General features: G+C 43.7%; 1 protein-coding gene across 9 annotated transcripts; it reads left to right on the top strand.

Annotated features, from left to right (window-relative positions):
• The first annotated feature begins 659 nt into the window (after positions 1-659).
• TLR8 (toll like receptor 8) lies at positions 660-18,671 on the top strand. 9 transcript variants are annotated; one of them, XM_061135853.1, is made up of 4 exons: positions 669-785; positions 1,145-1,200; positions 6,856-6,923; positions 13,478-18,671. In XM_061135853.1, the coding sequence occupies exon 4, from the start codon at positions 13,484-13,486 to the stop codon at positions 16,583-16,585; it is 3,102 nt and encodes a 1,033-aa protein (XP_060991836.1). In that variant the 5' UTR covers positions 669-785; positions 1,145-1,200; positions 6,856-6,923; positions 13,478-13,483; the 3' UTR covers positions 16,586-18,671. The 9 variants fall into 9 exon arrangements, 7 of the variants coding, with proteins under 7 accessions (XP_060991841.1, XP_060991842.1, XP_060991838.1 ...); XR_009691884.1 differs by lacking the exon at positions 1,145-1,200 and having other exon boundaries at positions 663-785; positions 6,856-6,920; positions 15,264-15,348; XR_009691883.1 differs by lacking the exon at positions 1,145-1,200 and having other exon boundaries at positions 663-785; positions 15,264-15,348.
• Positions 18,672-20,266: the final 1,595 nt, after the last annotated feature.

The following is a 20,266-nucleotide window of genomic DNA, read 5'->3' as shown; positions in this document are numbered from 1 at the left end:
ATCCACTTATCAGCAGATCACGAAGTAAAATTTTCCTGCCTCATGCTCCTGCTCATCCCTTTAGTCATTCACCAAAGGTGTACTGAGCTTATGCTACATGCCGGGGACTGGCTGGGGTGCAGGGACACTCAGGAGGAAGATGGTGGTGGGGGGGGGACCCATGCCCACCTCACCAAGGGCTGTCCCAGAGATGGGCAGAACAAAGATGAAGCCATGCAAATGTTATTTAACTACATCCATGAATTCCATGAGCAAAGCGAGTTTGTGCAACAGTAAATCAAATATACATTTGTGGTAAAGTTGGGAAAAACACCCAAAAATTTATTTAAGGAGAAGTTTACCCATTTCTCCCTCCTTTCCCCCTCATCCTGCTCACCAGAGCTCACTGCTCTTAACATTTTGCTGGGGATCCTTGCAGCCACCGCCCACCCACCCACCCACCCGGACAAACAAATGAACCCAAACTCACAAAAACGTGCCAGGTCGATCTGGCTTGGGTTATATTTAGATCATTTTATAAATGCCTTTTTTCCACCCCCTCCACTTCAGTTTTGAAATTGTACAGCCTAGTCAATAAATGATTTGGCAACAGTTAAGAAATCACGAGTTCCCTTCTTCCCATATAAGCTTCTGCAAACCGTAGGCGAGGTTCTGCTGCTGGTAAAGAGGCCAGTTTTAGGAAGTTGGTTAGTTTCTTTGTGTGCATACACCCGACAGCACAGAGGGTGCCCCTCAGCAGCACTGCAGGTTCTAGAATGAGCAGTTAGGACAGCACCAGAGGCGCGGTAAGCCCCTTCTATTCTTTTAACAAAGCTTGCCAACAAAATAGAGGATTTCTGGCTATGAAACAGGGTTTGGTGGCAAATACTGTGACCAAAGAAGTGGTGAACAGGCAGATGAGCATAAAAAGGCGAAGTCTTGGAGCAGCTCTAAGTGTAGGTGGAGTGGTCTGGTGTGCAGGAAATATCAGAAATCCAACGCAATGGTCTTAGCATTTTCAAGAGGAAAAGAAGCAAATCCCAAGTAAGGAATTGATCCGGTCCTGCCAGAAATAGTATTCTCATCTAGAGCCAAAAGGCTGGAGGGGAGGTGTTTGTTCTTTGCTATTTCTACAGAAAAGGACAAGCTCTCTTTGTTCACTCAGGTTGCTTGCTGGTGCCTAGGCAAAATCCGAACTTCATCTCCTACCAGGAGCTTCAGGTGCATTTAGTATTTCTACGTTTTCTTGTTCAGAGTGTTTAAGTGAAGATGTTACTGTTGCTATAATTATCTTCTGTAGTGTTTAGACCTAGAACATGGTAAGTTTTTGTTACTGTCAAGAACTGTCAGGTTGAAAAACTTAACTATTTTTTAAAAATCGTGTATTTGCTCGAAAATTGAATGCGATTTAAGCACCATTGCAAAAACTGATTTCCAGAGAATCTCATCCAATGTTTACTTTAGTATATTTTTTCCATGATCATTTAGTGCCTATCAAAGTTCTTGGAGATATTTTTTACCACTATTTAACATATGTAAGTTCTTGAAGTTCATTTTTTTTTTTTTATATCCAGTGACTGCCCATTATAGATCTTGAAAGTAAATTAAGTCTGCCCTGAAATTCTCTGATGCTTTGCAGAATGACTGCAAGGGCTCAGAAGGAATTAGGCCAGCAGGGCCAATGATATATAGGGAATTGCACTTAAACTTATCCCATTTCGACTTGATATTTGTAAACTGTTGTGATAGCCAATATAATTGCATTATAAGAAAATGATACCAGAATAAAATCAAACTCAACTTGGAAAAATGCCCCGCGTCCCTGTCATTGGTGGTGCGTGGAAGGCAAGGACCTTGCTGACTCCCGGTCTCAAGAGTAGAGGTTCTTAGGCTTGACTATGTGTCAGAACCACAGAGTGAACTTTAAAAACTCCCCCTGTCCAGGCTGAACCGTAGACTAATAGAATCAGCATCTCTGGAGTGGGCCTGGGCATTGGTAGCTTTTCAACTTCCCAGGTGTCTTTGCGTGCAGCCAGAGTCAAGGGCCACCACCTTAGGGAAGCATCTGAACATCCCATTTGGTCTTTTCCACAAGGAGCACAGACTTTTGGGAGTGGGACTGACAAAGCCTCCAGGAAGACCTGAAGCTTATTCATTAGCCTCTCAGCTTGATTCCAGAAAGCAAAATAAAAGTTCCACGTATACCTTATCCACAAAGCTGAGGCTGTGGATTGGGGTGGGGACACTTGATGTTGCCCACTCTTCTGTCTGCTTCTCGTTCTTTCATGTAATAATCCTAAAAAGTGCACAGGTGTTGATGAGAGAGAAGTCAGTCCTGTGGAAACGCAGACTGACAGAGGATCAGGATCTGTCTGACATGGGAGGGTGTCATGACCCAGGGTCAGCTTGGAAACTCAGCTGGATATTATTTGTAAGTGCGTCTCAGCATCACCTCTGGGGTCTATCGAGGGGGATTTCATTCCAGTGAAATATCATTTGAGTTCAGCTTACCTATTGAACACTGCTGAGGGATTTGTTGTTTTTTAAATTATTACTCCCAATTTATAACTCTTCAAGGCTATAGAGACAGTACATGTAAATGCATAACCCATGATTCTGGGTCAGTGTTACCTAGTACAGACTGGGTTGACTTTTCAAATGATTGTTAATAGCCACTCGTTGGCTAATATGTCTAGAATCAGTGGATTTCCAGTTGTTCTATGGAATTACAGAGCACCTGTAAGTGCTCTGTAGTACCAATGGAAAGACAAGGTGGGTAATACCCCCAGCCATTTAAGTTCAGAAGATTCCATGTATGGCTGTGGTGTTTCTGCTGATAACTGAAACCAGATCATCGCTTGGTACCAACTTGTCACCTACATGGGTACCTCTAGACTCAGTTTCTGCTGTGCCACCTACCATCTGATTGACCTTGGGTAAATGAACCTCTGAGTCTCAGGCTCCATATCTGTAAAATGAGGGCTTATGACAGCACCCACCTCACTGATTTTTATGAAGATCAGGCAAGAAAATACATGATTTGTGCTCCCATTGTTTGCTTCATGATAAAGCACTCAACAAATGTGTGCTACCATATTTGCTGGATTTCAAATAGCATAATTTTTCATATTTTTATGTGTATGAAATCAGGGTCCACCTCTTCACTGATACATGCATTTAATGTGGTAGTGGTTTCTTTGGTCTTCCAAAGGTGTTAGTGAATCCATCAAATGTGGAATGGATCAAGTCAAGTAGCTAGTATTTACTGTAAATTTCCTCTCAGGTGACAAATTCTCTCTGCCACTTCTTTATCTATTTACTTTCATAATATATCAGTGGTCAACATAGTCAACTACAAAGACATTAGAACCCATGCAAAGTTAGAAAATGTTTCCAGTTTGGCAAGCATTTAGTTCCAGTGGAATCCTGCATCATGGCCAAACAGCTCAGTGATTCAGTTGGGCAGATACACCATCTTTTACAATCCATAGGTTCCTTTGACAATTTTGTGTCAGGGGGCATCAGCAGGATCCATTCTGAGAAAGCAGGGCAGCTGGGGAGATGCTGTGAGGCAGATCACATCTTAGCAAAGGAGGTTTTCAGAGAGAGAGGTGAAGTCGCTCAGTCATGTCCTACTCTTTGTGACCCTATGGACTAGACTGCCAGGCTCCTCTGTCCATAGGATTCTCCAGGCAAGAATACTGGAGTGGGTTGCCATTTCCTTCTCCAGGGGATCTTCCCAACCCAGGGATCGAACTTGGGTCTCCTGCATTGCAGCCAGACTCTTCACCATCTGAGTCACCAGGAGCTCACCAGAAGAGAGAGGTGGGAGGGGGCATTTTCATGACATACCTGCTTGCAGCCTAGGATGGGGTGGTGGTGGTGGCTTAGTCACTAAGTCGTGTCTGACTCCTGTGACCCCATGGACTGTAGCCTCCCAGGCTCCTCCATCCATGGGATTCTCCAGGCAAGAACACTGGAGTGGGCTGCCATTTCCTTCCCCAGGGGAATCTTCCCCACCCAGGAATTGAACCTGGGTCTCCTGCACTGCAGGCAGATTCTTTACTGACTGAGCTATGAGGGAAAAAGAGGACTGGATTATCGTACACCATGGACCCAACCAGAGAACTGATTTGCCGTGGAAACCAGGAAAACAGTTGTGAAATGACTGCTTCAATAGCAAGCAATGCTTTATTCAGCATGGGGTGGGATGTGAAGCAAATTTCTTTTGTTGTGTGTGATTCATATGCTTTCTTTAAAGAAATAGGTTCTTGATTTTTTTTTCCCATTGGGTATTGCAAAGCAACACGCAGTGAAAGATGGAGACCGTGTAGACGGGACCATTGCCGGCAGGGTGTGCTATGCAGAGAGCTCACTGCCGTGGTCAAAGAGCTGTATCTAGCAGCTCGAACTTGGCTCAGCCATGGGGTCCGCTGGTCAGCTCTTACTCCCCTGCTCTCTGCTCTTCCTCTCTGTTTCCTGGGGCTACCACCGACTGAGTGACTCAAAACAACAGAAATATATCCTCTACCAATTGCGGAGACGAAAAGTCTGAAACCCAGGTGTTATCAATAAGGTTGCTTCCTTCTTGGAGGCTGTGAGGGAAAATCTGGGCTGTGCCTTTCTCCCCAGCTTCTGGTGGTGGCTGGCAATCCTTGATGTTTCTTGGCTTGTGGACACATCACTCTGGTCTCTGTCTCCATCTCCACATGGCTCTCTTCCCTCGTCTGTATCCAAATTTCCCTCTTCTTATCAGAATAGCAGTCATTGGATGAGGGCTCATTTGAGTCTAGTATGGGGCTTCCCTGGGTGGGGAAGATCCCCTGGAGAAGGAAATGGTAACCCACTCCAGTATGCTTGCCTGGGAAATCCCATGGGTGGAGGAGCCTGGCGGGCTACAGTTTATAAGGTCGCAAAAGGATCAGATACAGCTTAGCAACTGAACAAGTCTAAGTATGACCTCACCTTAGCTTGATTCCAACTACAGAGACTCTATTTCCAAACATAGTCACATTCACATGGAGAAGCTAAAACGTCAACATATCATTTTGGGGTGACACAATTCAACCTGCAACACTGTCCTTTTCTGATCCTCTATTCTGCCACTTCCACTCAACCCTAGGCCTTCCCTTCAGCCTCTCCCAACCTAATACTTACCTTACTTTTCAGCAAATATCTCCTATTTATCTTGACTACTTTCCTGGGACCTGGTCTGAGCCCCAGGATACCACCATTGACAACCAGGGCCAGTCTTTGTTTGGTCAGAAAAGACATAAGACCTTGGGGCCATGACACTTTAAGCAAAGACTTTAGTTGTTTTTAAAATCTGCAGAAGAGTGAATATATTCCAGTCTGGGTTATATTTGTCTTTATGCCAATGTGGTCATAACATATAATTTTTTACTAATTTTGTTTTTTATGGAGGAAGAGGTTGGTAAAGGCCAAAGCATCTCAGGCCCACAAAGTCGAAACTCGGTGCTGTCGACAACCACGTTCTCTTTTCTGATCTGACATGTGCCAAGCACAGTTCAGGAATTGCTAATAGGTTTCCAGTGAAGGAGATTTAATTATTGAATTACAATCCATTGCCTGAAACCTGTAGGCTATAATTGTGTCAAAGTTCAGAATTTGCACTGTAGCGAGAGAAGATAGTTTTGTTGTTCAGTTGCTAAGTCGTGTCTGACTCTTTGCGACCCCATGGACTATAGCACGCCAGGCTTCCCTGTCCTTCACTGTCTCCCGGAGCTTGCTCAAACTCATGTCCATTGAGTTGGTGATGCCATCATAGTACATAGAGGATTTATTATAAAACACTTTAGATGGGTCCACAGCAGCCCTGACGATCATGCACGTGGGTAATTTCTGCTCTGAAACCAGAGAGCTCCCATAAGTAGATAAGTAAAAATTTTAGTAGCCTTAGCTCAGTTCAGATCAGCTTTTGCTGTCAAATAAGTTAGGAAAAAAACCCCAAATCTTCTGGTGCTCAGATTTTTAAGGATTTCAGAACTGCAGAGAGATTATTGAGCACCCGTACAAGACAGGACCTGTGTTCAGAATGTAAACCATCAGCCACTGTCCTGGTGACCAGAAGACCTGATTCTCCCAATTCCTATGTCTGTGATTTTCCTTTTATTTATTTATTTGCCTGTGTGCATCTCTCTTTGAGCTGGGTAAATACCAGCTGACTGGTGCTGACTGTTACTTCGTACTCAAGCATGGAGCCCCAAACAGCTGATGAGATGTTTCAGTTGCAAGGACAGGCCTTCCAAATGATGGGTCCCAGCCTAGGATGGGAGCAAACTTTTGGGCTGGGTGCCCCACTGTGGTCACAGGTCTCTTTGGTGGCTCAGGGTCAGGGCTAAGGTGAGGGGAGTGAGGCCCTACCTTTGGGTCAGGTAGGGTCCCCAACAGCTTGGCAGTCAGGATGCATAATATTTTAGCATTCTATTTTTAAAAGTCATAGTGAGGAACTCTGGCCCACAGGCTGGGGGCCTATTTTGGTAAAGTGAGTTTTCTTGGAACCAGAGCCAGGATGGGGGGAAGGCAAGGGACTTACTGCATGGCACATGCAGAGTCCCATTCTCTCATTATTTCATACTGATACATGGTCCATCAGGAACTTTCATTTTTTGGTAAACTATTTTCACCTTGATGACTACATTTTTGGGCGTCCTCTTAATTTTTGCTACTGTGGCCCTGTTACTGTGCCTTTCCATTTTCCCAATGAGGTGCCCCAGTCTCCTGCTTGGGGGGTGGAGTGGAGCATTTATGAACCAGGTGGATGTCAGGGGCCCCAGGGCCAGAGGAGGGAAGAGAACGGGGATCTGTGCTCCAGAGACACACGGTGCTCTAACCTTCCTATTTGCTTTGTGACAGTTCAGCCCTGCCTTCACTTGGCGCCTGAATTCCTGAACCCAAGGCTCTGGATTCAACTTTTCAAGGTAGTAAGTATCACAGAGGGACTCAGGAGGGGTATAACTTCTCATGCAGACTTCCAGCTCATCTTTTGTGCAGCCCCACCTGGCACTCCACTGGTGACTCCACTGTGACTGCTGTCTGCAGCTCCTGAGTCTTCTGTGGGCTTGTCTGCTATGAATTCTTCACCAACTGGTAAAGCATCCGCCTGCAATGCGGGAGACCCGGGTTCAACCCCTGAGTTGGGAAGATCCCCTGGAGAAGGAAATGGTACTCCACTCCAGTACTCTTGCCTAGAAAATCCCATGGATGGAGGAGCCTGGGAGGCTGCAGTCCATGAGGTCGCAAAGAGTCGGACACAACTGAGCAACTTCACTTTCCTGCTATGAAATGACCTCGCTCTGGTCAGCTTTAGCCCTTCTCCGCTCTTCTGTGCCACCTACCACTCATCCATCTGCTTTCTGTCTTCCTCAAGTTCATACACAGTCCATGTCTGCTGTGCTTTCCTCTTAATGCCCTTTCTCACCTTGTAGAATCCTAGCCCTTTGCTCTCACTTTAATGGGTACCTTCAGCTGTTAGCCTCAAACAACAGAAGTGTCTCTCTCTGTCTCTCTCTGTCCCTCTCTCTCTCCCAGCTTTATTTGCATAGTTTAACTTTCTATCCTATTTGCATAATTGACCCTTTCCCTTCTATTTTCAGAGTTGCTATTTCTCTTTTTTTTTTCTTCTTCCACGTAGTTGCCATTTCTCTATTTGCAGAGTTATCATTTTTCTTCTGCCAGGCCAAATGGTTTTTTTCATTATGTATTATTCATTTATTCACTAAGGGAATAAATTCTCTTGCATACCCTTCTTAGTTTTCTGGGATCTGGTTCCCTTTGAGGTCCTTTTGGAGCCAAGACTTTTGGAAGCCAGAGGCATGGGTGTGACTAAGATGAAGAACTTGGCTATGGAGGTGGGGCTTTTGCTGCCCAGGGCTTTAGGCTCTGCCCTCTCACCTCAGGGGCCAGTGGATGTTGTGAGCTAGGGTTCGCTCTATGGATGATGAGCATTTGCAGTCTGTTTTGCCTCTCCGAGGCCCTGAGGTAGGTGGAGAGGCTTGAACTATCAGGCTTTCTCTTTAAGATCTTTGCTAGTTGCCTACTTCCCACCTCCCACTCTTCCCATCCATGTACTTCTCTTCAAATTGAAGTTATTTGGAATTTGTCAAATCCTGTTTTTAGCTCAGGACACTCTTTTGGGAGGCTGGAGTTAGGAACCTCAAGCTCTTCACTTAGAAATCCTCTCTTCAACATTCTGCTCATTTCCATGGCCTAGCCCCTACGTTGCCTCAGATGCTCTGGGAGGCCATGGTGGTGCTGTTCAGTCACTCAGCTGTGTCCGAGTCTTTGTGACCCCGTGGACTGCAGCACACCAGGCTTCCCTGTCCTTCACCATCTCCTGGAGTTTGCTCAAACTTATGTCCATTGAGTCGCCATCCAAGCATCTCCTCCTCTGTCGTCCCCTTCTTTTGCCTTCAATCCTTCCCAGCATCAGGGTCTTATCCAGTGAATTGGCTCTTTGCATCAGGTGGCCAAAGTAGTGAAGCTTCAGTATTCATCAAGTGTCAAACGGCTCTTCTTGTGGTCTCCAGCGCCACCTAGAGGCTTTTCTCCTCAATTGCTCAGGGTTGTGTGATAATTGAGTTTGGAATCAGACGTTGAGGCGTGAACTTGAGACTAAAGAGGCTGCACGGCACCGTCCTGTCCTGGGGACACCCCCACCCCAACCCACCCAAGTACCCACATAGAAATGTCTCACCTACTAACAGTACTCTGTGTACTGCATGAAGGGAAGAGTCTGCAACCAGCTTGCCTGGCCACCTGTTCCCCATGAGATTTGTAAAAATATTTTTTGTATCATTTATTAATCTATAACAGGAAGCTGACAGGCACTACCTCAGCCAGGTGATCAAGCTCCGCACCAACAGTGAAAGTCATGTATGTGCCATTGCTGAGCTGTGACTCGAGTGGCCTTTGACCTCGGAGATTGCCCTCCCCCAAACCCGTTACCCCAGTCTAATCCTGACAAAGACATCAGACACATCCCAACTGAGGGACAGTCTACATGACCATCCCCTTTCCCTTCATTTTCTCCCTAGTACTTTCCACCATCTAACATACTGCTCCAAATGGGCAGATATTTTCATCAGTTTTACTCATTGCTATATTCCCCCCGATAAAGTATATGCTTAGTAAATATTTTTGAATGAATAAATGAATGTAGAGCTACCTTTTACTTTTAATGGCTGTATAGTATTCCATTGTATGACTATGACATCCTGCTTTATTTAACCAGAGCATGACTCATAGGCCTCTAGATTATTTCTAATATTTTGCTATTGCTGACAGCCCTGCATGGAATATCCTTGTAGATAGGCATTTGTGTATGTGAAGGTCTCTCTTGTGGTCTACTTCTAGAATTGCAATTGTTAAGTTCTAAGTATGTCTCTCTAATTTTAATAGATATTACAAATTTCTCTCCAGCTTAGAGATGGCCCTAATTTAGACCCCTCCAAGTAAAATATAGGAATACTTGATTCCCTACAGCCTCACCTACACAGTAGAATCAGTGAAAAATACACTCTCCTGAAGGTCTGTGCTCTCTTGCCAGAGACTACTGTAGAATGATGAGCATGGCACCACCCTGCTTAGAGTCTTCAGAGGCTTGCATTGCTCCTCAGATCAAGATCAAAATCCACACTCATGGATGCTTACATCCGTGACTTTCTTTCAGGCCCTTACAGTCACATGCTCATTCAGATGAGGCCTGAGAAATGTCTGCTGATGGTAGTGACATGGAGGTGCTGAGGCTCTCTGCCCACGTCGGCTCTCACGTGCCCTTCCAGTCCTCTTGGTCCTACTTCTTATTCTGAGTCCTGCTGTTGCAAGCAGTTCCCCACAGGTGTCAGTGGGCTTTGAGGATTTGAAACCTGCTGGGCTTTGTCTCCGGCCCACACCACACCCTTCTTGTTTGCTGTCCAGGGCTCCTGTGGCGGCACCACGTGGGAAACTCAAAGGAATGCTCGCAGGGCCTTTGCATATGCTGAGACATTCTTTTGACATCTTTCTGTCTTCTTCATGCCAAATCAACCTGAAAATCCCAGCTCAAGTTTCACTTCCTCAGGGAAACCTTTCCCAGCCTCCGTGAAGAGATGGAATCCTCCTGTTTTAAGGCTCTTCTAGTCTCACTTCTTTGTGTCACCCCTGAGTTCTTGTAACGTGGTTGTGTTTCATTTATGTCTGTGAGTTAACTAATAATCTGTGCGTGCGTGCCTCCTAAAATGTCTCAGTCGTGTCCAACTCTGTGCGACCCCATGGACTGCAGCCCGCCAGGCTCCTCTGTCCATGGGATTCTGCAGGGAAGAATACTGGAGTGGGTTGCCATTCCTTGCTCCAGGAGATCTTCCTGACCCAGGGATCACACCCGAGTCTCTCTTTTTTTTTTTTTTTTCATTTATTTTTATTAGTTGGAGGCTAATTACTTCACAACATTTCAGTGGGTTTTGTCATACATTGATATGAATCAGCCATAGATTTACACGTATTCCCCATCCCGATCCCCCCTCCCACCTCCCTCTCCACCCGATCCCTCTGGGTCTTCCCAGTGCACCAGGCCCGAGCACTTGTCTCATGCATCCCACCTGGGCTGGTGATCTGTTTCACCATAGATAATATACATGCTGTTCTTTTGAAACATCCCACCCTCACCTTCTCCCACAGAGTTCAAAAGTCTGTTCTGTATTTCTGTGTCTCTTTTTCTGTTTTGCATATAGGGTTATCATTACCATCTTTCTAAATTCCATATATATGCATTAGTACACTGTATTGGTCTTTATCTTTCTGGCTTACTTCACTCTGTATAATGGGCTCCAGTTTCATCCATCTCATTAGAACTGATTCAAATGAATTCTTTTTAATGGCTGAGTAATATTCCATGGTGTATATGTCTCTTATGTCTCCTGCATTGGGAGGCGGGCTCTTTAACACTAGCACTGCCCCCCGCCCCAGGCTACTAGCTAGAAAAGGACAAGGAAGAGTCAGGAAATGACTTCCAAATCTAGCGATGTTCACGCTTGAAAATCACATAGGCTGAGATCTGCTTAGGTGGCAAGCAAACACAGTGTTGTCTGGGTTACCTACCCAAGTTCCTTGCTTCCCTAAGGTTCATTACCCTCTTGGCATATGTGTTTCTCCCAACGGAGACGTTGCCATGAAGCATCTTTTCACACACGTTTTTAGATGTATTAGTTTTCCATTGCCACATAACAAATAACCCCCATGTTTAAACCCTTCAAACAATGCTCATTTATTAGCTTAAATTTCTGGGCATTGGAGACTGGGTGGGCTTAAGTGGATTCTCTGCTCTAGGTCTCATGAGACTCAAGTCGAGGTGTTGGCCAGCTGGACTCTTATCACTAGATTCTGGCTTAGGAGTTATTTCCAAGTTCATTTGGGCTGTCCCTCAATTTCAGTTCTTTGGGTTGTCAGATCAGGGCCCCCATTTCCTTGCTGTCAACAGGGAGCCACTCTCAGCTTTCACAGGATGCCTGCATTCTTTGCTAGAGACCCACCCACTCCAGCTTCAAGTCTGCAGTGATGTGTCCATTTCTGCTCTGGCTTCCGATCCCTCTGATGCTTCCCTTGGCCACTAGCCAGGGAAAACACTCTGCTTTTAAAGGCGTAGTGGTGCTGGTGGTAACAAACCCACCTGCCAATGCAGGAGACATAAAGAGACATGGGTTTGATCCCTGGACCAGGAAGATCTCCTGGAGAAGGAAATGGCAACCCACCCCAGTATACTTGCCTGCAGAATCCCTTGGACAGAGGAGCCTGGCAGGCTACAGTCCACGGGGTCGCATAGAGTCGGACATGACTGAAGCCACTTTGGCATGCACGTATGATTATATTAGGCCCATCTAGATAATCTTTTTGTCATATAATGTAATTACAGGAGTAATACCAGGGGCAAAGGTCATAGGGATCACCTTAAAATTCTGCTTACCCCATGTAAAGCCAGGCTTTCTTTCAGTAAAAGCTAAACATTAAACAGTGGCACCTTGATGGTGCTGTATTTGGAAATAACTACAGGTAACTGAAAATGCCTGCAAGTTCTGTTCCACTTTAACTTTGATCTCATAAGGAGCTGGCTTTTCCTTGGCTGTTATGAATGGGCAATAATTATTGATCCTCAGAATTGTCAACATCCATATGAAAGTGTTTTATATTGTAGGAAGGGTATAGTAGTGAACTGTTAGTTCACTAACCCTAAATTTTAGGAGAATTTAAAAAGAAAGCACGTACTTGGTGTAACTCGCGCTAAGGAGATGAGTTGGATTTTAGTGAAAAATACAGTTTAGTAAAGATTGGTCTCCACACTCAGTGAAATACGATTTTGAGAGTTTTTTCTTTTTTTTTTTACTATAACCCTTGATCATACCAATCACATTAATCTTTATTGCTTTGTATAATTACCAAAATAATATTTTCAGCTCCCCGTTAAGGAAGAGTCACAGAAAGCGAGACACTCGACTAAACGGTACAGAGTACGTAAAAGAACATTAAACGTCATGTCTTGTCCACAAAAGTTTACAAAAGCGAAAGAATGGCTATTAATACCAGTGTTTGTATGATAAGGGATATATAAGTGGAAGCCTCCCTACAAAAAACTTTTTGAGTGTTGTCTACATTTGAAGAGGTATTCTAACATAAAGATTTCAAAATGAAATTGTGTAGCATGATGGTTAGTGGCTAAAAAAGCACCATGTTGAAATCTGATGGACTCGTCTCACCTCTGCAGTGTATTATCCTTCTGAAAGTTAGTTAAGTCTCTGAGTTTGAGTCTCACTTACAACCTATGGATAATAATGGAACCTATTGCATTGTATTATTGGGAAATAAACATGGGTGAGAAAATGTTCATGTTTAGCATAACATGTGACACTTTGCTATTATTATAGACAGAAAGTGTCCACTTTCCTGTCATGCTGGGACATGAGAGAATTTGATATATACCATCATAGAGGTATAGACAGATTGTGGGAAATATCAATAAAATATATGGTTGTGTAGATAAGATAGAGAGACTCTGGCTTGGAAATCTTGAAGGATGGCCTAGAAGAAGCTGGATCTGGACTCTCCTTGGGGCTGACCAGAGTTTCCTCGAGTTGTATTAATAGACTGAAGCAACAGACATATAGCTTGCTGTGCTATAGGTCTGGCATGAACCATAGCCAGGATCCAACATCAGGCCCACTGTGATGGTGGGGCATCTTGATGTGTGCTTCTGCCAAAGCTTTTCAGGTTTTCTTGTCATCACATCTCAGATAGCTTCATCTTTTGCTTCTTGGGACATCAAGAAGCTGAACAGGGTGAAAAACTAAAAATCATTCTGAACTTAACTTACTGCAATTTTGTTAACTGTTCAGAGAACTCCTACTTCAAAACTCATTCAAAGTATGATCAAAGCACTGTGAATTTCATCCTGAAATGCCTAGAAAATATTGCCAGTCTAACATTGTGACTCCACTTTGATTTTCCTTAGGAAAACATGACCCTTCACTTTTTGCTTCTGACCTGCCTTTTGCTGCTAATCTCTGATTCCTGTGAGTTCTTCACTGAAGCCAGTTATCCTCGAAGCTATCCTTGTGATGTGAAAAACAAAAATGGCTCTTTTATTGCAGAATGTAACAGTCGTCGATTACAGGAAGTACCCCAAACAGTGGACAAAGATGTGACAGAAGTAGATCTGTCTGATAATTTCATCACATGCATAACAAATGAATCATTTCAGGGGCTGCAAAATCTGACTAAAATCAACCTGAACCATAATGCCAAGTCCCAGAGTGGAAATCCTGCTGTAAAGAAAGCTGTGACTATTACAGACGGGGCATTTCTCAACCTCAAACACCTAAGGGAGTTACTGCTGGAAGACAACCAGTTGCAAGAAATACCGGCTGGTTTGCCAGAATCTTTGAAAGAACTTAGTCTAATTCAAAACAACATAATTACGTTAACGAAAAAGAACACTTCTGGACTGGGGAAACTGGAAAGTCTCTATTTGGGCTGGAACTGTTATTTTGCTTGTGATAAAAAATTTAGCATAGAAAATGGAGCATTCCAAAACCTTACCAAGTTGAAGGTGCTGTCGTTATCTTTTAATCCCCTTCACAGCGTGCCACCCAGCCTGCCAAGCTCGCTAACAGAACTCTACCTTAGCAATACCCATATCGGAAACGTCAGTGAAGAAGACTTCAAGGAACTGAGCAATTTAAGAGTACTAGATTTAAGCGGAAACTGCCCGAGATGTTTTAACGCTCCATTTCCCTGTGTACCTTGCCAAGGAGGTGCTTCAATTCAGATACACCCTCTTGCTTTTCAAACCCTGACCCAACTTCGATACCTAAACCTCTCTAGCACTTCGCTCCGGAAGGTTCCTGCCAGCTGGTTTGACAACATGCACAATCTGAAGGTGCTGGATCTTGAATTCAACTATTTAATGGACGAAATAGCCTCGGGGGAATTTTTGACAAAATTGCCCTCCTTAGAAATACTTGATTTGTCTTACAACTACGAACTGAAAAAATATCCTCAGTACATTAACATTTCCAAAAATTTCTCAAAGCTCATATCTCTCCAGATGTTGCACTTAAGAGGTTATGTGTTCCAGGAACTTAGAAAGGAACATTTCAAGCCCCTGCAGGACCTCTCAAATTTAACGACTATAAACTTGGGTGTTAACTTTATTAAGCAGATTGATTTTAGCATTTTCCAGTGGTTCCCCAACCTGAAAATCATTTACTTGTCAGAAAACAGAATATCGCCCTTGGTCAGTGACACCGAGAAATGTGATGCAAATAGGACCTCTTTCCAAAGTCATATCCTGAAGCGACGCTCAGCCAATATTCAATTTGACCCACATTCGAATTTTTATCATAACACCAATCCTTTAATAAAGACAGAATGTTCACGTCTTGGCAATGCCTTAGATTTAAGCTTGAACAGTATTTTCTTTATTGGGGTAAACCAGTTTAAAGATTTTGGAAACATTTCCTGTTTAAATCTGTCTTCAAATGGCAATGGCCAAGTGTTAAATGGCACGGAATTTTCACGTTTGTCTAGTATCAAGTATTTGGATTTGACAAACAATAGACTAGACTTTGATGATGATGCTGCTTTCAGTGAATTGCCGTTGTTAGAAGTTCTCGATCTCAGCTACAATGCACATTATTTCCGTATAGCAGGGGTAACGCACCGTCTAGGATTTATTGAACATTTAACTAACCTGAGAGTTTTAAACTTGAGCAACAATGACATTTTTACTTTAACAGAAACACAACTGAAAAGTGCATCCCTGGGAGAATTAGTCTTCAGTGGAAACCGCCTTGACCTTCTGTGGAATGCTCAAGATGTCAGGTATTGGCAAATTTTTCAAAATCTCACCAATCTGACCCGGCTTCATTTAGCCCGTAATAACCTTCGGCATATCTCCAGTCAGGCCTTCCTTAACTTGCCCAGGACTCTCACTGACCTATATATAAATGATAACGTGTTAAATTTCTTTAACTGGTCATTACTGGAATATTTCCCTCACCTCAGGTTGCTTGACTTAAGTGGAAACCAGCTGTTCTTTTTAACCAATAGCCTATCTACATTTGCATCTTCTCTTGAGACGCTGCTACTGAGTCGAAACAGGATTTCCCACCTGCCATCCGATTTTCTTTCTGGAGCCAGCAGCCTGGTACACCTTGATTTGAGCTCCAACCAGCTCAAGATGCTCAACAGATCCACGTTTGAAACAAAGACCGCCACCAAGTTAACCGTTTTGGAGCTAGGGGGTAACCCTTTTGACTGTACCTGTGACTTAGGAGATTTTCGAGAATGGATGGACGCAAATCTGAACGTCAGGATTCCCAGACTGACAGATGTCATTTGTGCCAGTCCTGGGGATCAAGAAGGCAAGAGCATTGTGAGTCTAGACCTCACCACTTGTGTTTCAGATACCATTGCAGCCATATTCTGTTTCTTAACCTTTTCTGTCACCATCTCAGTGATGCTGGCTGCCCTGGCCCACCACTGGTTTTACTGGGATGCTTGGTTTATCTATCATGTGTGCTTAGCTAAGGTCAAAGGCTACAGATCTCTGTCCACATCCCAGACTTTCTACGATGCTTACATTTCTTATGACACCAAAGATGCTTCTGTCACAGACTGGGTGATCAATGAACTGCGCTTCCACCTGGAAGAGAGTGAGGATAAGAACGTGCTCCTGTGTTTAGAGGAAAGGGATTGGGACCCGGGTCTAGCCATCATCGACAACCTCATGCAGAGCATCAACCAAAGCAAGAAAACAATATTTGTTCTAACCAAAAAATATGCCAAAAACTGGAATTTTAAAACGGCATTCTACTTGGCCTTGCAGAGGCTAATGGAGGAGAACATGGACGTGATTGTCTTTATTCTGCTAGAGCCAGTGTTGCAGCATTCGCAGTATTTGAGGCTGCGGCAGAGGATCTGCAAGAGTTCCATCCTCCAGTGGCCTGACAACCCCAAGGCAGAAGGCTTGTTTTGGCAGAGTCTGAAAAATGTCGTCCTAACAGCCAACGATTCACGGTATAACAACTTGTATGTCAATTCCATTAAGCAGTACTAACTGATGTTAAGCCAGGGGTCACAGGCGTAGTCAAAATGCACAGCAGTGCTCCGTTTGCTCTTAGCTGTCACTTGCTGTCTAACAGAGTACTCCAAACTTACTGGCTTAGAATCACACACTTCGTTGTGTCATCATCTCTGTGGACCAGGAGTCTGGGCTTGACTTCTGGCTCAGGGCTCCTCAAAGGCGGTAATCTCTCTGTCAGCCAGGGCCACAGGCATCAGCTACGGTTAGCATCCACTTCGGAGCCCACATTTGTGTGGCGGTTTTCAGGACGGAGTTCTCCCTGGGCTGCTGGCCCAAGGCTACCCTCAGTTCCCGGCCACATGGATGGACCCTTCCCCGTGGCAGCTCGCTTCAGCAAAGCCAGCAAGAGAGACAGGTTGCTGACACAATGCGAGTCGCCGTCTTTGTAATCCAGTCGGGGAAGGGATAACCCCTCACTCTGGCTTGTTCTGCTTGTTAGAAGTAAATCAGCGGCCCTGCCGGCTCCACGGGAGTGATCACCTCAGTCCTGGGAAAGTAGTCTGTGACCAAGGTGGGCAGTCGTGGTAAGCTCGCTCAGCCTGCCATCTTGGTCATAAATGGTGAATACCAGGAGTGAAACTTTTGCGACTGTAATAGTTCTGATGTTAAGTTGCTGTTTAGATTTATCATATATCCATGGCTATGTGGTTATATTATGTTATGGTTGCATTAGTCCTTCTTTTATAATTACTTTTTATAAATACTGGCTATAATATTTCACTTCTAAGGTTTAGATACCATCTGAAGGCTAAGATGGATGGTAGTTAAGTTTTTTTTGTTTGTTTCTTTGCTTCTTAACCATTTTTTAAGTGTGCAGCTAAATTAGAAGCATTTGGAGTTATCTGTCAATCACCATTGCTGTAAATCATGAAGTTAATCATTAAAATGCTTCATTTCACATCATGAGCATATAATAAATACACAGGGAAGTAAATCTATAATATGAATTACCTGAATGTCCATTGACAGATGAATGGATAAAGAAGAGGCAATACATAGCACAGTGGACTCAGCCATAAAGAAAGAATGAAATAATGCCACTTGTAACAACATGGATGGACCTAGAGATTATTGTACTAAGTGAAGTAGGTCAGAAAGAGATATCACTTATATGTGGAATCTGAAATATGACCCAGAGGGATCCATCTGTGGAGCAGAACCAGACTCATCGACATCGAGAACAGACTTGTGGTCGCCAAGGAGGGTGGGGGGAGATGGACTGGGAGTTTCAGGTTAGCAGATGCAAACGATTACGTCTAGAATAGTTGGACAACAAAGTCCTTCCATAGAGCACAGGGAACTAAATTCAGTGTCCTGGCATAAACCATAATGGAAAAGAATATGAAGAAGAGTGTATATATGTATATAACTGTCACTTTGCTGTGTACAGAAATTAACATGACATTGTAAATCAACTATAGTTCAATTTTAAAAATAAGTAAAACCTAGGGGGATTAAAAGATAATATTACCACCAACACCAGGTTTTTGGAGAATCCTTAGGGGAAAAAAAAACCTTTAGTAGAAATCAAAGGTGGAAAAATTTTCATGAAGTGTGTACAATAGTTAACACAGAAATTAATTCTATTTTTACTTCCTATTCCCTGAGGATTGGACTTCCCTGGTAGCTCAGATGGTAAAGCGTCTGCCTGCAATGCAAGAGACCTGGGTTCAATCCCTGGGTCAGGAAGATCCCCTGGAGAAGGAAATGGCAACCCACTCCAGTACTCTTTCCTGGAAAATCCTATGGACGGAGGAACCTGGTAGGCTACGGTCCATGGAGTCACAAAAAGTTGGACACAACTGAGCGATTTCACTTCACTTACTTCCTATCCAGAAGATGTAAAATCAGAACGCCTATGTATCGGTACCGTTTATGTAGTTCTCCTAAGTGAAACAGTGATATCACTCCCTACCACCTCTGCTAGCCCTTTGTTCCTCTGTGTCTGTCCATAGGATCTTCTGTCCATTGTAGTATGAATCTTGAAGAGGTACCTTATGAAATTGACCTGAAAATGGAAATCATTAGAGCATAAGAAAATAAAATCCCTTTATCTCAACTATCTTCTTCAATTCACAATTTCTACTTAATAGACAGATGTTTTTTGAACAACTAATATGTATTGAGTCCTAAGGTGGGTTCCGAAATGCCCCAAATCTATCAGCTGTTGAATGGATACATAAAATGGGCTATCGCCATACACTGGAGTATTATTCAGCCTTAGAAAGGAATGGAGTACTGTCACACAGGACAACATGGATGTGCCTTGGAAACCAGATGCTCAGTGAAAGACGCCAGTCACAAGAAACCACATGTTGTCTGATGCCATTTATAGGAAATGTCCAAAATAGGCAAATCCATAGAGACAGAAATTGGGTAAGTGCTTCCCCAGGGGCTGGGGGAGCTGAGAGAAGATGGGCAGTGACTGCATATTGTCACAGGATGTCTTGTTGGAGTGAGGCCACATTCTCAAATTCATGATAGTGATGACTGCACAACTCTGTGGATCTACTGACAGCCTTATTTCTCTTCTTTGCCATTTTTTTCGGTGGCTTTTCCAGTATGACCTCACCATGTCTGAAGCTCCTGGCATTTCTTTTCTACTCCTGAAGTCGTCTCTATCAGCTCAGTTCGGTCTTCCTCTTTTTTGGGGAAGCTGGTCAAGATTTGCCAAATCCCTGTTTGGCACTGACCTCTGGTGGTTGGCCTCTGTAAAGAACTCTGCATCTATTGAGATAATCATATGGTTTTTATCTTTCAATTTGTTAATGTGGTGTATTACATTGATTGATTTGCGGATATTAAAGAATCCTTGCATTCCTGGGATAAAGCCCACTTGGTCATGATGTATGATTTTTTTTAATATGTTGTTGGATTCTGTTTGCTAGAATTTTGTTAAGGATTTTTGCATCTATGTTCATCAGTGATATTGGCCTGTAGTTTTCTTTTTTTGTGGCATCTTTGTCTGGTTTTGGAATTAGGGTGATGGTGGCCTCATAGAATGAGTTTGGAAGTTTACCTTCATCTGCAATTTTCTGGAAGAGTTTGAGTAAGATAGGTGTTAGCTCTTCTCTAAATTTTTGGTAGAATTCAGCTGTGAAGCCATCTGGTCCTGGGCTTTTGTTTGCTGGAAGATTTTTGATTACAGTTTCGATTTCCTTGCTTGTGAGAAACATGTATATTATCAAGGGTGAAACAGATCACCAGCCCAGGTTGGATGCATGAGACAAGTGCTCGGGGCTGGTGCACTGGGAAGACCCAGAGGGATCGGGTGGAGAGGGAGGTGGGAGGGGGGATCGGGATGGGGAATACATGTAAATCCATGGCTGATTCATGTCAATGTATGGCAAAAACCACTACAATATTGTAAAGTAATTAGCCTCCAACTAATAAAAATAAATGGAAAAAAAAGAAAGAAAAAAAAAAAAGAACTCTGAACCACAGGAATTAGAATGCCCAGGTCTGATCATAGCAAATCACTCTATGTTTTTGTTTTTTTTTTTCCCCTTTTAAAAAAATTTCTTTGGCTGTACTGCTCTTAGTTGTGACATGTGGGATCTGGTTCCCTGACCCCCTGGTCGAACCCAGGCCCCCTGCATTGGGAGCACCCCGAGTCTTAACCATTGGACCCCCAGAGAAGTTCCCGCTCCATCT

The sequence above is a fragment of the Dama dama genome, chromosome X (assembly GCF_033118175.1).
Source record: "Dama dama isolate Ldn47 chromosome X, ASM3311817v1, whole genome shotgun sequence".
NCBI classification, from domain to species: Eukaryota; Metazoa; Chordata; class Mammalia; order Artiodactyla; family Cervidae; genus Dama; species Dama dama.
Note: the sequence above shows the minus strand (reverse complement) of the source record. Positions and strands in the feature narration are given on the sequence as shown.